Genomic DNA, 13,583 nt, shown 5'->3' on the forward strand with positions numbered 1-13,583 from the left:
TGGGGAGGGATCGCTTATTCGATCGTGGATTGAAACCCCGACCTCCTCTCCCGTGAGTTGGAAAGTCCCAGCCCCGTGCGAGGTTTTTCATAGGGACGAACGCGGCTCTTGGGTTTTAATCAGCGAAAGGCGGAATAACTCCCCCCCCCTCCCCCGCCGCTTGCACGCGTGTAAAACGCGCAGCGGCTTTTTGCAAAGGGGGGGGGGCGATTAATGTAGAAGCGGATTTCTTTTGCATCAACTTTTAAAATCCCCCCTCCCCTTACAGAGTGTGGGTCCCTTCTCTAATGGCAGCGGAGACTTGCTGAAGTCGGCGGCGGCACCGTGGCTGCAGGAGAGAGACGCAGGCAGAGACTGGGGCGGGGGTGGGAGGTGGGGGGGGGGTCGGTTTCTCCTCCGGCTTAGTGCCTCTGTTCCCTTCCAGCCTCGGCTCAGCGCTAACAATGCAACCCAGGGCTCTGCGTTTTGCACGCGGCATGCGGGGCGACTTCCCTGCGGAGGGAGGGAGGGAAAGGAGCAGCCATGCCGTTGCCGCGCTTTGCTGCCTCTCGCAGCGCTCCGCATGCTGAGGCCGGGCGCAAACTCATTGCACCCATGGGGGGGCTCTGCCGCTTTAAGCAGCCTTGCCCATTGTTCGCCCCCCGACCAATGACCGGGCCCATCTCCCCTCCGCCTGGCCAATGGGGATCGCGCAGGGGAGTGAGCGCGCCGCCCACTAATCTATATTAAAGCTAGTGGCGCCGCGTGAGTTCTCCACTGGCTCTGTCCAAAGCCATCTTTGCATTGTTCCTGCCCTGCTCCGCTCCTCCGGCCGCCGGACCTGCACTTTGCTTATTTTTATAGCAGAAATATTTTCTATACCCCGCTCCCCGCGCACCATGTCAGACACAGCCGTGGACACCAGTTCTGAGATCTCCACCAAGGTGAGGCTCCAGACCCAGCTCTCCTCCGCGCCCCCCCCCCGCGTTTTTTCCGCTGTATGTATTTTTTTTTTTTACTTTGAGTGCCCCCCAAGTACCGTTTTGTCTTGCGGGGAGGGGGAACCTGCTGTGGTTTGTTTGTTTTTCTCTACGAGGGGTGGGGGAAGGGAGAGTGATTTGTCTCGTAAATGTTGCAAACCTAGAGTGGCTTTTTTGGGGGGGGGGCGAGTTTTGTAAAGTCTTACGCTGGAGGGGTTTTGCTGTGTGTGTTTCAAGGAGGCATTGGGCTGATGTTGCCTGTCTAGGAATCTCTCTCTCCATTCAAATCGCCTCGCAGCTTGACAGCCCCCCCCCCCATCAAACTTGGATCCCACTTTAGTCCCCCTGCCCTAAAGAGGGGAAATAACCTGCTTGGAAAGCGGTGGGAACGGATCCGGCACGAAACACCTACTTTTTAAGGGGGATTGATCGCAGCCCCCTTGCTTTTGAAATGAAGCGTTTGTTGGTGGGTTCGGCTGGGTTGGGCATTTAAAAAAAACAAACCATCACCCAAACAAACAAACAGCCCGATCACTTTAATTGCACGGAAATAACTTTACAACTTGGCGGAGGCGAATAATCGGAAGCGATTTCGTTGGATGGCCGGCGGGGGGGCGAGCCTTGACTTTGATGGGAAACGCTTGGATTTGACTGCGAATGTTTGTGGTGATCTGCGCGGGTTCTTTGTTTAATGATGCCAGGAAGCGAGCACGCCGGGCCGGCGAAATAGCATGGCTTTCCCTCTCGGGGATCGCAGCCCCAGATACCTGCCCGGATCTCCCCCCTTCCCCAAGCCCCGCCACTTTCAGTGTCAGCCTGGCTCCCCAGCTGAGGACGGAGCCCGGTTTCTCCCCCCCCCCCCTTTTTTTTTTCTTTTTCTTTTTAAGCGGGTTAAGATCCCCATCAGGCTGCAGGATTTTTAACTCCAGTTAAAGACCGATTAACCTTGTGGGGCAAAAGGAGGGAGGCGAAGGGAGGGACCCCGCACTGTTTTAATCGGAAGCTTAATATCGCTTGCGCTTTGTCCCCCTTTCCCCGCTGGCGTTTGCCCTCTGAGCTGGGCTCCCCCGTGGCGGGGGGAGCTGGCGAGCAGCGGGTATCCCATCCCGGGAGGTGAAGCCTCAGGACAGAACACGGCTCGAGCGAGGGGAGATTGTCAGGGAGCCCACGCGTGCGAGTGGGTGGGAGTCCCGGGGGGGGGGGTGAAACTTCCAGCCACAGCTTGGGGGGCGGGGGGGGGGAGAGAACCTCCGGCCCCGCCTGGCAGCGTCCGAAGTGGCCGGGCTTGGATACAGCGTAGCGAGCGGTGGATACAATGTAGCGAGGGTCACCCCACGCGGTACCAGCCCCGCTTTCCTTGCGGGGTCGCGGCTTCTCCCCGCGCTCCGGGCCGATCACTGCGGGGGGGGGGGGGAGTTGCGGCCATAATCCTCCAGCCCCAGCGGGCGCGGGGGGGTTTCCTCTGCCCCCCCGGTAGGGACGCCGCTCTGCTCTGGGCATTGGTCTGGGTTTCAAGGTGTTCCGCCCGCCGCCCTACCCCCACCGACGCTGGGGAGTAGGTCAGCGCCCCCCGCCCCCGACAGGCGCTACAGCCGGTTTCGGGCTGCGGGGTCAGCGCCGAGCCGCCACCGGGCTCAGCGGCCCAGAATCCGGCTTGCAAATTTCGTTTTCACTTCTGTTTTCCCGCTTCTGCGATTCGAGAGTCCCAGGACCCCAGCCCCCGGTCTGCGGGGGCTCTTCCCGCTTCCCTTCTGCCCCCTCCCCCCCCCTTGCTGAACTTTGGCTCGCTCGGGTCCCAGCCGCGGGCCAGGGGGTCCCGCCCAGCGGATGCAGGGGGGGTGGCTTTGCTCCCTCGCTCGCCCTCCCCCTCCAGCAGCCTGTTTCGGAGGGATCTGGGGGCGGGGGGGGTGAGAATCTAATTAACCTTCCCCTGCCCTTTGGGGGCGGGGGATCTTTCCCCGCTGCGCCCCCCCCCCCGGATTTGTGTAGCAGCCCCCTACGCTTCCCCCACAGGAGTGCACTTGTGCGCGGGGGGGGGGGGGTAGACCGGTGTCGCCCCCGCTGTGCGAGCTGCCCCTAGTGCCCGGGGGAGGAAGGTTCGGGCGATGCACCCCCAAACCTTGCAGGGAGCCGGCTCTGGAGCGGGCGGCGGCGCTTTGCACCTTTCCCAGTCCGGGTGGGGCGTTGAGTCCACCTCCCTCCCGCCCCCGTGGTGACTGCGGCCCTGGCCAGCAGGACCCCGCCCCCATCCCCGTGGGGGTCCGGCGGGGGAGCACACGAAGGGCGCGGGTCCCGCCCGCTTCACGTCGGGACACTGAAATAAACAAGACACTGAAGATTTATTCCGCCGGGTGGGGGGAGGGGTCCCAGAGCTGCCGCCTCGGCTCCCGGGCGGTGGCTCCTCCTGCGCGGCTCGGCACCGCCCAGCTTCGCAACAGCTCGCTCATCACCACGTGCTGCTGCCTCTGCGCGCACCGCCCGCGCGGGGCCCCATGGGAGTTAGAGTTCTCTCCCCGCGGGCGGCCTTGCGCCGGAGGGCCCCGCGGAGACTACAGTTCCCGGCAAGACGCGGAGGGCGGGGCCGGCGCGCCGGCGCTGGGCCAATCAGAAGGCGCGGAGAGTGGCGCGCGGTTTGAAATAGGGCAGGGCGCGTGGCGCTGAGGAGCCGGCGCCCCCTGCTGGCGGGAGGGTTGCTGCAGCCCACAGCCTGGCCCTTTGAAGCCAGAGTGAGCTCCATTGACTGACTCGGAGCACTGGGGGGTTGCAGGTGGGATTTGGGGGTCGCAGCAGACTGGCAATAAATAAAATAAATGCAGCTGCCAGTTCCCTGAGAATCCTGGGAGCGTTCAACTTTCTTTTGCAAACTGCTGATTTTACCGAAAATTGCGGCCCCTTAAAATGCATCGCACCTTGGAGTCCATGCAAACTGAGTGACTGAATGGTGTGGCTAGAACTAAGGGGGCAGGGGAGTCCCATGCAGCAGGGCAATAAATCACATAAATAGTCCAGAAGTACCTGGGACTGGACCAATCCTCACAGTTTGTGGAGCATATTTTTTACCCCACTTTTAAATTATCAGTCCTGATTGTTTTATTTGATCTGTCTGTACCGTGGTCTAGCTATGACATGACCTATGAATGCAGTTGGTTTTGATGGTTTCTAGTATCTGTTACTACTATGTCAAATGGAATATTCGAGTTCACTTTTTGGGAGTAGGAGAAGGTGGAGGCTAGGGCTTCCCTATGACTAAACATCACTGCTGTTTTATGGACAAACAGCCCTGCCACACCTATAACTGAAGGCTCCATCAAAGCATTAAAACTAAAGTAATACTGCTACCTTGACTCCTCATCTGAAGGCTGGTACAAATTTGTCTATTTGCATTGGATTCGTTCTTAGGAATGGAAAAAATAGTAGTATTTCTAGCAGAGCACTGTCTCTATGCAAATAAGCATGGCCTGGTAAGTCAATTATAATCGAACTGAAAGTATCTTAAATGGAACACTGATGACTGGTGCCTCAGATTTATTAAACTAAACTTAGTCATAACATTACTGCTCCTCTTTAGCCATAAGAACCACTTGTGTTTTACGCATAACTTCTCAAAAAGGATTATGAACATAATAACTGGTGACTTGGAAATTTTGACTATTTTTCATTTCTTCTGTGTTAAACTTGGGGTATCTTAGAATTTCCTTGTAGATCAGTTCAAAACTGTGTGCTGGCTCTAACTAGTTATGGCATGGCAGCGAATAAGAGTGAGGTTAAAGGCGAGCATCTCACTCATCCAGTAATGAGTCGGAGATAGTGTAAAAACTGATGGAGTGGGTCAGTTCAGAGAAACTGCAATTTGCATGGGATTCAAATGTTAGTGGAAGGAGGAAGTAGATCTGCACTTCTGTGAGCCATGAACAGAATATTTACTTGACTAGGTGATGTCTCAGTAACAGGTGTAGTAAACCCCAGTGCTTTCAAGCTGTTCAGGGCTAGGTCGTAGGCTTGGTGCCTTGGGATAATGCAGTCAGACTTTATTAATCCTTGCTTGGTTTATCCAGATGCCTGGGTATCTGAAAGGCTTAAGTAGTCCACTGTTCTAATACGCCAGTGCTGTTGACCGAATAATCCAAAGGTTATTTTAATCCAAATAAAAAGAGAGAGGTGGCCACAGTAATCAGGGCTGGCCATGCTGTGACACTGACTTGGGTGACACGAGGAAGTGACACCAACTCTGAGAGTGAAAGTGACACGCTTCCCTCCAGGCTGGGGGGCTTGCGGAGATGCCAACAAAAAAAAACAGGTTTGCTGCTGCAGCAGAGGGAGGAAGCTGCCAAAAAGTTTCCAACACCTCATGGTCTTTGTTCAAGGCAGACTGCGTGGCTGCCCTGCATCCCTGGTGAAAGGCCTCTTAACTTTCCTTGGCAGGGGTAATAACTTCTCTTGTGGCGAGCAGGATCTAGCTGCAGCTGATGCAGTCACATAAAGGGAGGATGATGCAGATTCGGGTGCCAGAGCGTTCTTTTTAGCCATGTGCAGGAACAAAAAGTTGGATCCATTCAGCCTGTTTGCCGAGTGACTTGGCATGACATCTTGACAGTGATCAACAGCAAAAACATATGGGCGCTTGCTCTCTCCTGCCTGTGCTTGCGGTTCGGATTTGAACTGATCTAGCAGTGTTGAACCTAACGGCGCCATGTTCCTTGGAGTAATGTGGAAAAAATCGCTGTCTCCCTGCTGTTTGACTAAGAGTCTTGAGATTTATCCTGGATTTCCACTCTGTGACTACAAGTAAGAGCAAGCCGGTTGGGAGAGACACCACAGGCTCTGCTAATAACAATTTGGGCTCAGTTCTCTACCCTTCCCTGTTGTGAAGGCAAGTGGCTGTGTGAGTCTGCAGACCCTGGGGTGACTGATTCTGTAATTCAGCACACTGATAGCCAAAGGGCTATCAGTGGGAATGCAGCCGTTTCCCCTGAACACGATAAGGTGGGAAATGAGCCAATGCTTTGGCTGCAAAGCCGATGCAGGGGACCAGCTCTTTATGTTTGGAAGATCCTGGGAGTTCCTAAGTTAAATGTAGCCACCTTTTGCTTTAATAAAGTGTAGTAATACACACTTAAAATCTCTCTCTCTCTTCCACCGGTTCCAACCCCTGCAACAACTGCCCAGAACAAGTTGCTTGTGCAAGGGATGTGAAGGGGAATTGTCTCCCAGACCTTTCTCCCCCGCCCGCCCCTTTTAACTTTCCTACCGTGAGGACTGTAGGCTGGAATCCTGGTGACTCATTGGTTATTTTTGTTCCTTTAAGGATCTAAAAGAGAAGAAGGAAGTTGTGGAAGAGACAGAAAATGGCAGAGATGCACCAGCCAACGGCAATGCTGTAAGTATCGCTAAACCAGCCTTGGGAGATGGCCCTTTGCTTGCTGATGTTCCTGCGGACTCCTTCTTTGACGTCCTCTGGGAGGAGGAAACGTTCCATACAGCAGCACTTGGCTGTGTAACCCCATTGTGAAAGCAACACGCTGGTGCAGTTTCAGAGTCAGTGAAAGCCTCCAGCCCGCAGGCGATTTCCAGGTGTACGGGAGGGGGAGGAGAGGTGTGGTGGGAGCTCTTGGGCTGACTCTTACATCCCTCAGAGAATGCTTGTCTTCAGTGCCGCCTCCTTCTAGAAGCCGTCATTTGGGTTGAAAATGTGGCAAACAGATGGGTGGGAAAAGCCTTGTACACAAGGAAATGTGGGGTTTGCTTGTTTGGTTTTTTTTTGTTTTTCTAAAAACTGCCAGAGGGAAACTGACAATGCTGCCTTTTAATCTGACACGATGTCACAATAGACTTTAGATTCCTGTCTGAGGCTTAAGATGCAGCCGCCACATTACCATAAAATTTAAGTCCTTCATCTTTGTTTCTGCGTGAAGCGTAGACGGAATGGGGAACAGCCTTGAAGTGAAAACACATGTAGCTTGCATGTCAGCCAGTGGGCACCTGCTACGAGAGCTAAGGGAGGGAGCCAGGCAGGGGCCTGTCTCCTCAACTTGCACTTGCTGGATGGGTTCCTAGATTGCTTGATCTCAGGCTGCTGCTCTGTATGTGTGTGGGGGGTGGGTGGGAATGGGAATGGGATGGGGAGGCGAGCCATTTCCCTCCATGCATTTTTTTTTTTTAAGTGAGTGTCTTGTCTTGACAAGGAGAACGAGGAAAATGGAGAGCAGGAGGCTGACAACGAAGTAGACGAAGAGGAAGAAGAAGGTGGCGAAGAAGAGGACGAGGAGGAAGAGGGTGATGGTAATTTTTCACCCTGCTTTCTCACCTTAGAGTAGCCAAATCCGGCCCTTAAACGGAGCCCTTTAGCAAGAGGCTTGAGTTACCGCACGTGGACGGCGAGTGCCAGGAGCAGCATCTCCCCCTTGTGGCTGCTCTGGGGCAGTTCTCTGCCTGCTGCCACTGAGGGTCTAGCCAGCCTTGTATTGTCCCTCCCCTTCCTCCTAGCGGCCCCGATCCGCCAGCCCGGGTTTGGATTGGTTTCCAGTGAAATCAGCCCCGGAGTTGGTTCTAACAGGCTGAGGACCGATCGCTCCCCATTCTGGCCGTGCTGCGTAGCGCAGAGGCCCTGAGGAGATGCTCTAGCTCATAGCGCGTAGTTGAAAAACCTGCCCTCAATCCCAGGAGCTGTGCAGGTACCAGCGAAATGGCACACCGACGGGCGAAGGCGCAGTCTGACTGGCCTGACCTGGCCGGGGAATGAGCCGGGTCTCCCTTTGCAAGGCAGGCGAAGAGCAGAGTGCATAGGAGGTCGATGCCACTCTCGTGCAGTCCGCACAATCATACTCCCTTCCCAGGCTAATGATTCATGCTAAGCAATTGGTTCCAGTTAAGCAGATGCATGAGCCTTTAGCTCTTTCCTGCAGTGCGTCTTATCTGCAGCTAGAACAGGAGCAAATGGCTCATTTAAACTTTTTCAAAATGTCTCCCCTTGCAGCTCCTGCCTCCCTCTGGTGTCCTAGCGTAACCCAGCCTGCAGGCAGGCGTCAGTGGACCACCAGTCACTTCCCTACCTGCTTCCCTTTTCAGCCTCCCCGCTCCTTGTCCAAGACCCACTTGGCTGAAAAACACCATCTATTTTTATACCCCATTAAGGCTGGGAGGAGGTTGCGAACCATTATTAGCAAGCCATGCCCCTTGAGCTCAACCTGAAAAAAGTCCTTTGATTAGCTATTCCTGGTTAATCCCCTGCAATCTTGGGCAGCAACACTTGGGTTGTGCTGGGCGTGGGGTTTTGAGGCCAGGAATTGAAGGCCTTTAAGCAAGCCCCTGTTTGAATAGAGGAAAGTCTGGGCTCCTGGCAGCAGCCCCAGGAGGATAAGGGGGACACGGCGCTCTCAGTATAGGAACTGGTTCTTGGATAGCTCACTGGAGATACACGGGCAGCCTCGGCCTTGCGGGATGGAGGTTTAACCCTTGAAGTTGAATTTCACCCCAGCCTCGTGGGAGCCTGGGCCATCTGCCTTTTCCATGAAACCCATGAAGGGCTGCCTGCTACTTCTGGGTGGTTTGCAGAACTGGGCTTCGCTGCGGGTGTGGGGCGTTGATTAGATACCTTGGTGGTGAGCATGATGCAGCCCCCTCTGCCGTCACCCCCACCCCTCAAAGAAGAGCATGGATACGATGCGGAGCACTGAGCCATCTGCGCCCTGCTCCATGGTTAACGCCTGGCATGGGCAGGGGAGGGGGAAGAGGGAGGCGCTCTTCGAGGAGGGGTTAAATCATGTCTTTCCAGCCTAACCCCGGGTAATCTCTGCGTGGAGGAAGTTCCTAAGGGCTGGTCTGAGCAGTCTAGGCATTGCATAGGAGAGAGAAAAGCCAGTAAGGGCTGCCAGTGACCCTCTTGCCTCCTGCTGGTTTGAAACATTGGGAACTAAACTTCAGCCCAAAGTCATCAAATCTGTTTTTAAAGACCCCTTCCATCCTCTTTAGCCCCCTCCCCCCCATCCCATCATTTGCTTTGCTGAAAGAAGCTCAGGCAGCTAAGTGTGCCCCCAATCAGCTTGACTGCAGTCACGTGATCCATCCAAGTAACCCAGTGCGTGAGCTTGCGGGCGAAGTGTTGAGCCATCACTTGAGGCTAATCTGGCAGCTCAAGAAGCTCGGGCAATACTGGGTCTGAGCGTCTGCTGGCAGGGGGCAGGCGGGTGGCTGTGCCAGGTGGATGACCCTAATCCCCAGCTGTCTATACGTGCAGCTCGTGGGGACATTTAAAGCCAGCTTACTGGCCTGAACGCTGTCAGTTTAGCTGGGCCTCCCGTTATGCAAAGGACTTAGGTTGGTCTGCAACCAGGCTTTCCTCTCCCAAGTCTCACACCCCTCCCGGTTGGACTCGGGCGCCGTAGACAACATTGTTCTGATCCACTGGCCTATTTGAGCTCAAAGTGGGTCACGTCTGACTCTCTCCCTAGAAGGCTGTGGCCTGTCAGCAGAATTTGTTGGCCGCTCTGATAATTAGAATGTGTTCTGACTCAGAACTAATGCGTTCTGGCGCTCTTAACTCATTAAAGATGGACTAATAGCTGCAAAGAGAAGCAGAAGTAATCTGGAGTAGTTAGAGCAGCCGCTAGGAAAGGCTTTTCTTTTTTTTTTTTTTTTTTTTTTTTTTTTTTAAAGCGAATTTGGTGCTGGTCGCTCTATTTATCCACCCAAGGAGTGGGGGGAGAGGTGGCCAAGCCTGGGGCTCCCGCCCGTGCCAATGCGCCCCACTCCAGATGCGGAGGGGACCATCTCTAGTGTCCAGGTGGCCCACTCAGCTCTTGGCCCCTCTGCTGAGGCCCCCCTACCCCCAGAAAAGGGCCGCGTGGTGACGATTTTGCAGCCCAGGAACCTGCAGCGATGGGCATCAGGGCCCCAAGCGGCTGTCAGGCGGTAACTGCTCAGCTAGGATGCAGCTGGCTTTGAACTAGTCGGATAGCGGCCCCGTCTCCTATTCCCAGCTGCCATCTTTTGTAATCATCCCCACCCTTCTCGTCCCACCCCTGCACGGCGGGCGTGTTGATCTGGTGTCTGGCTGCACAAGGCAGAGCCCGAGGGTGTCTGGTGGCAGCCGAGTGCGGCGTATGCCAGACCTTGCAGCGGGGGCAGGAGGGCTGTGCTGGGCGTTGCAGGGGAGCTGAGCCGCTGGCTGTCTGGAGGGGGGTCCCGCGCAGCCCGGCGCTGGGCAACGTTCACGAAGAGCTGGCGCTGCCCTTGAAGGTCTGAGGAGCAGAAGGACAAGCCCTGAGCTTGTCCCCGTAAGGGTCGGGTTCCCGTTCCAGCGGGTCTCTGCCTAGTCGGGCGCTTTGCTCGACCGCCTGCCCGCCTGGTGTCCTTTCCACGTCAGGCTGGACCAGCGTGAAGCTGCCACCAAAGGCTCACGTTCCTTGTTCTCCCTGCCTCTCCCAGGTGAGGAAGAGGACGGCGATGAAGATGAGGAAGGCGACGCACCCACAGGCAAACGGGCAGCTGAGGATGACGAGGTAGGTGGGCTGCCTCAGGCTGTGAACCAAGGAGAACAACCGGCGCTGCTGTGCCTGGACTCTCTAGCTAGCCGGGAGCCCTCACAGCTACTCGAGGGCTGGGAGAGGAGGGGGATTGGCAACAGTGCTGGGTGCTCGGGGAAACCCTGGGGTGGATTAGAGAGGGCTGGGCAGCCAGCTCCCCGCATTGTCCTCCATTTGTCGAGTCCTGATGAGCGTGGGAGCTGTAGTGCTCTGCTAGAGAGGAGTTTGGGGGTGGGTGTCCCCCAGTGCGCGCTTGGCTCTGCACACAGCCAGGCTGCGCATGGGGGAGGCGGGCGCTTGCCTGAACTCTGGGTCCCTTTCCACGCTGCACCCGCTCCCCTCGCGCTTGGCTCCGGCGTCTGCACTGACTATTCGGCGCGCACTTGGTTTCCAGCCACACACCAGAAGGAAGAAAATGCTGGGAGCCTGTGGGGGGGGGGGGTGTGAATAGGTACTTCCTGGCAAGGGGGGGGTCTCACTTGGTATCCAGGGGTATGTCTACACCGCATGTTAAGCCTGGGTTCTGATTCAGATTTGAGCCTAAGCCCCTCTTCCGTTACACACAAGTCAGTTCAACTCTCGGCAAGCAGCCAGGTCCTAGCACCCTGCTGTGGGGCGGAGAGGGGGTGGGTGGGTCAGAGCCTGATTCCCACTCACTGGGGGCCAAGCCCTGTCATTTTGCAGTGTGGACGCCGCTCGAGCCGCAGACCCGAGTCAGGAGGTCCGCAGGGGGCAGGCTTGTGTTTCAAAGGGACCTGGTCACTGGTGGGGGACGTGGGATGGAGAGGCACAGGCAGGCAAGGAAGATAATTGGGCTATTAACTCCTTATCCCTGGGGGGAGAGGAGACCTAAATGCCAAATCCCTTATTGCTGGCCCCAGCTCCACGGGGCATGTGCAGGGGAGTTTAGCTTCCAAGAGTCCTAATGGTGCCCATAAGGGCCCTCCAAAACACACACACCTATTGCTGAGAAGCCCTGATTCACTACACAAACGTCCTAGTGCTTCTTCCCACGCTGGCCCGAGCTGGGCCGATCCAGCCAGCGATGTGTTGGTGGCCCTGCAGGTCTCAAGCTCCCTAGCAATGCCAGCAGGAGCTGCTGGGTGAAAGAGAAGCCAGGCTGGCAGGGATGAGCCCCCTGCCTGAAACAAGGCTAGGCTGCAAATCGTGGCTTTGCCGGTCTACCCATGCAGTTGCCGGGCTGACCCCAAGTATAGCCACGCCCGAAGGGATGAGCGCTCCTTACGTGCTTCAAGGGGCTCTGGCAGGATTTCCCCGGGGCAGCGCCCGGCAGACCGTGGAATCCGCACCTCCCCTGGGCCGCCTGGCCAGGCTTGTCGCCGGCACCCACCCAGCCCCCTAACGCCTCTGCTCTTCCCCAGGACGAGGACGTCGATCCCAAGAAGCAGAAAACCGACGAAGATGACTAGGCAGCACATATGTATAATTTTTTTTTTTTTTTAAATAAGGAGAAAAACAAAACAAACAAAAGGCCAGCGCGACCTGTTCACTTTCAACGTCCCGTCGCAACCCCCCGCCACGGTCACCCTCCCCAAGTAGAGCGAACCTGCCTGCAATGCCGACGCCACTCGGAACGAATGCCCGAAAAGATTCCCCCCCGCCCCCCGTCAGTGGGGCGAGAACCCCTCTTTCCCCAGCACCAAAACTTCAAGGCCCTGCTTTCTTTCTTAAAAATACTTTAAAGGAGAATTTGTTTGTATTTTTTATTTACATTTTATATTTTTGTACATATTGTTAGGAGGTCAGCCATTTTTAAGTGATCTCGGATTGACCAAATGGGGGGGCTTTGAAGTGTGTCTCTCTCTCGTTACCCATCTCTGACTTTACTTGTGGTGTGACCGCGTCCCAACAAACCATTCTCCCGAAGGAGGAAAAACGACCTTGTAAAAAAACAAAAACGCAAAAAAAAAAAAAAAAAATTTACAATCTTATTCCGAGCATTCCAGTAACTTTTTTTGTGTATGTCCTTTAGCTGTACTATAAGTCGTGGGTTTGTATGAGATGGCAAGGCCAAAGATAAAAGGTTTTTTTTTTCTCTGTCTATGAAGTTGCTGTTTGTTTTTTATTTTATTTTATTTTATTTTTTTTTTTTGGCCTGTTTGATGTATGTGTGAAACAATGTTGTCCAACAATAAACCGGAATTTTATTTTGCTGAGTTGTTCTAACGAAGCTGGCTCCCAATCGCTGGTTTGTTTTTTGGTTTTATTTTTTTTTAAGTTGATTTGATTTGTCTGATCAGAAGCTGGGCCAGGCCGGAGAGGGAATTTGATGTTGGGATTTTGCTGGGCGCTCCAGGCCTTCCCTGTATGCAGTAGGCCTCCTAGATTCCAAGACCAGATGGTGGTCTAGTCTGAGCTGTATAATGCAGGTCCAGAGAACCTCCCAAATTCCTAGAGCAGATCTTAGCGAAACATCCAATCTTAAATTAAAAATGGCCAGTGAGGAGAATCCACCACCTTGGAAAATTGTTTCAGTGGTTAGTTATCCTTCTTGTTAAACATTTATGCCTTATTGCCTGTCTGAGTTTGTCTGGTTACAACCTCCAGCCTTTAGATCATGTCAGATACCTTTCCCTGCTAGCATGAAGAGCCCATTATGAAATATTTGTTCCCCAGGTAGGTACTTACAGGCTGACCAAGTCACCCCTTAAACATCTCTATACGAGCCCTTCCCTTCTGCGAGTGTCTCCCGGCTGAGGATCCTAGCATCTAAACGCTAGCCACTCCCTGGGAGGGAGAAACCCTGGAATGGCTGTGGAGGCTAAATACCCTCTTGATGGGAAAGAGACATGATTTCAGAGGTACTCCTCTGCGGACTTAGGCCTAGCTCCTCAAAGCTATTTAACTCCCAGGGGAATTAGATCCTGAAGTACCTTTCAGGAACTGCTCCTCAGCTGCCCCAAAGGATGAGCAAGTATATGCACTGCAAGGGCTCTGGTCTTTCAGCCGAGCAGCCTGCTTGTTTATGCCTCTTCCAGCTGGTTTCTGGGTTAGTAGGACAGCGAGTCATCAGGGGACTCACCAGGAGCGGTGCTAGAAGAACGTCTGGGTGAGTGTTTAGAGCAGGGGGTCTCCTGCAGAG

The 13,583-nt window shown here is 54.7% G+C and overlaps 1 protein-coding gene across 4 annotated transcripts; it reads left to right on the plus strand.

Moving 5' to 3' along the window:
- The first annotated feature begins 720 nt into the window (after positions 1-720).
- Positions 721-12,671, plus strand: PTMA (prothymosin alpha). 4 transcript variants are annotated; one of them, XM_077826082.1, is made up of 5 exons: positions 721-923; positions 6,265-6,336; positions 7,142-7,232; positions 10,383-10,456; positions 11,863-12,671. In XM_077826082.1, the coding sequence occupies exons 1-5, from the start codon at positions 879-881 to the stop codon at positions 11,908-11,910; spliced, it is 330 nt and encodes a 109-aa protein (XP_077682208.1). In that variant the 5' UTR covers positions 721-878; the 3' UTR covers positions 11,911-12,671. The 4 variants fall into 4 exon arrangements, with proteins under 4 accessions (XP_077682208.1, XP_077682209.1, XP_077682206.1 ...); XM_077826083.1 differs by having other exon boundaries at positions 723-923; positions 7,145-7,232; XM_077826080.1 differs by having other exon boundaries at positions 733-923; positions 7,142-7,238.
- Positions 12,672-13,583: the final 912 nt, after the last annotated feature.

The sequence above is a fragment of the Eretmochelys imbricata genome, chromosome 9 (assembly GCF_965152235.1).
Source record: "Eretmochelys imbricata isolate rEreImb1 chromosome 9, rEreImb1.hap1, whole genome shotgun sequence".
Classification (NCBI taxonomy): domain Eukaryota; kingdom Metazoa; phylum Chordata; order Testudines; family Cheloniidae; genus Eretmochelys; species Eretmochelys imbricata.

Coding starts and splice junctions, on each gene's coding strand:
- PTMA (XM_077826080.1), top strand. CDS start 879: ATGTCAGACACAGCCGTGGACACCAGTTCTGAGATCTCCACCAAG. Junction 924..6,264: donor GTTCTGAGATCTCCACCAAG/GTGAGGCTCCAG, acceptor TGTTCCTTTAAG/GATCTAAAAGAGAAGAAGGA. Junction 10,457..11,862: donor GGGCAGCTGAGGATGACGAG/GTAGGTGGGCTG, acceptor GCTCTTCCCCAG/GACGAGGACGTCGATCCCAA.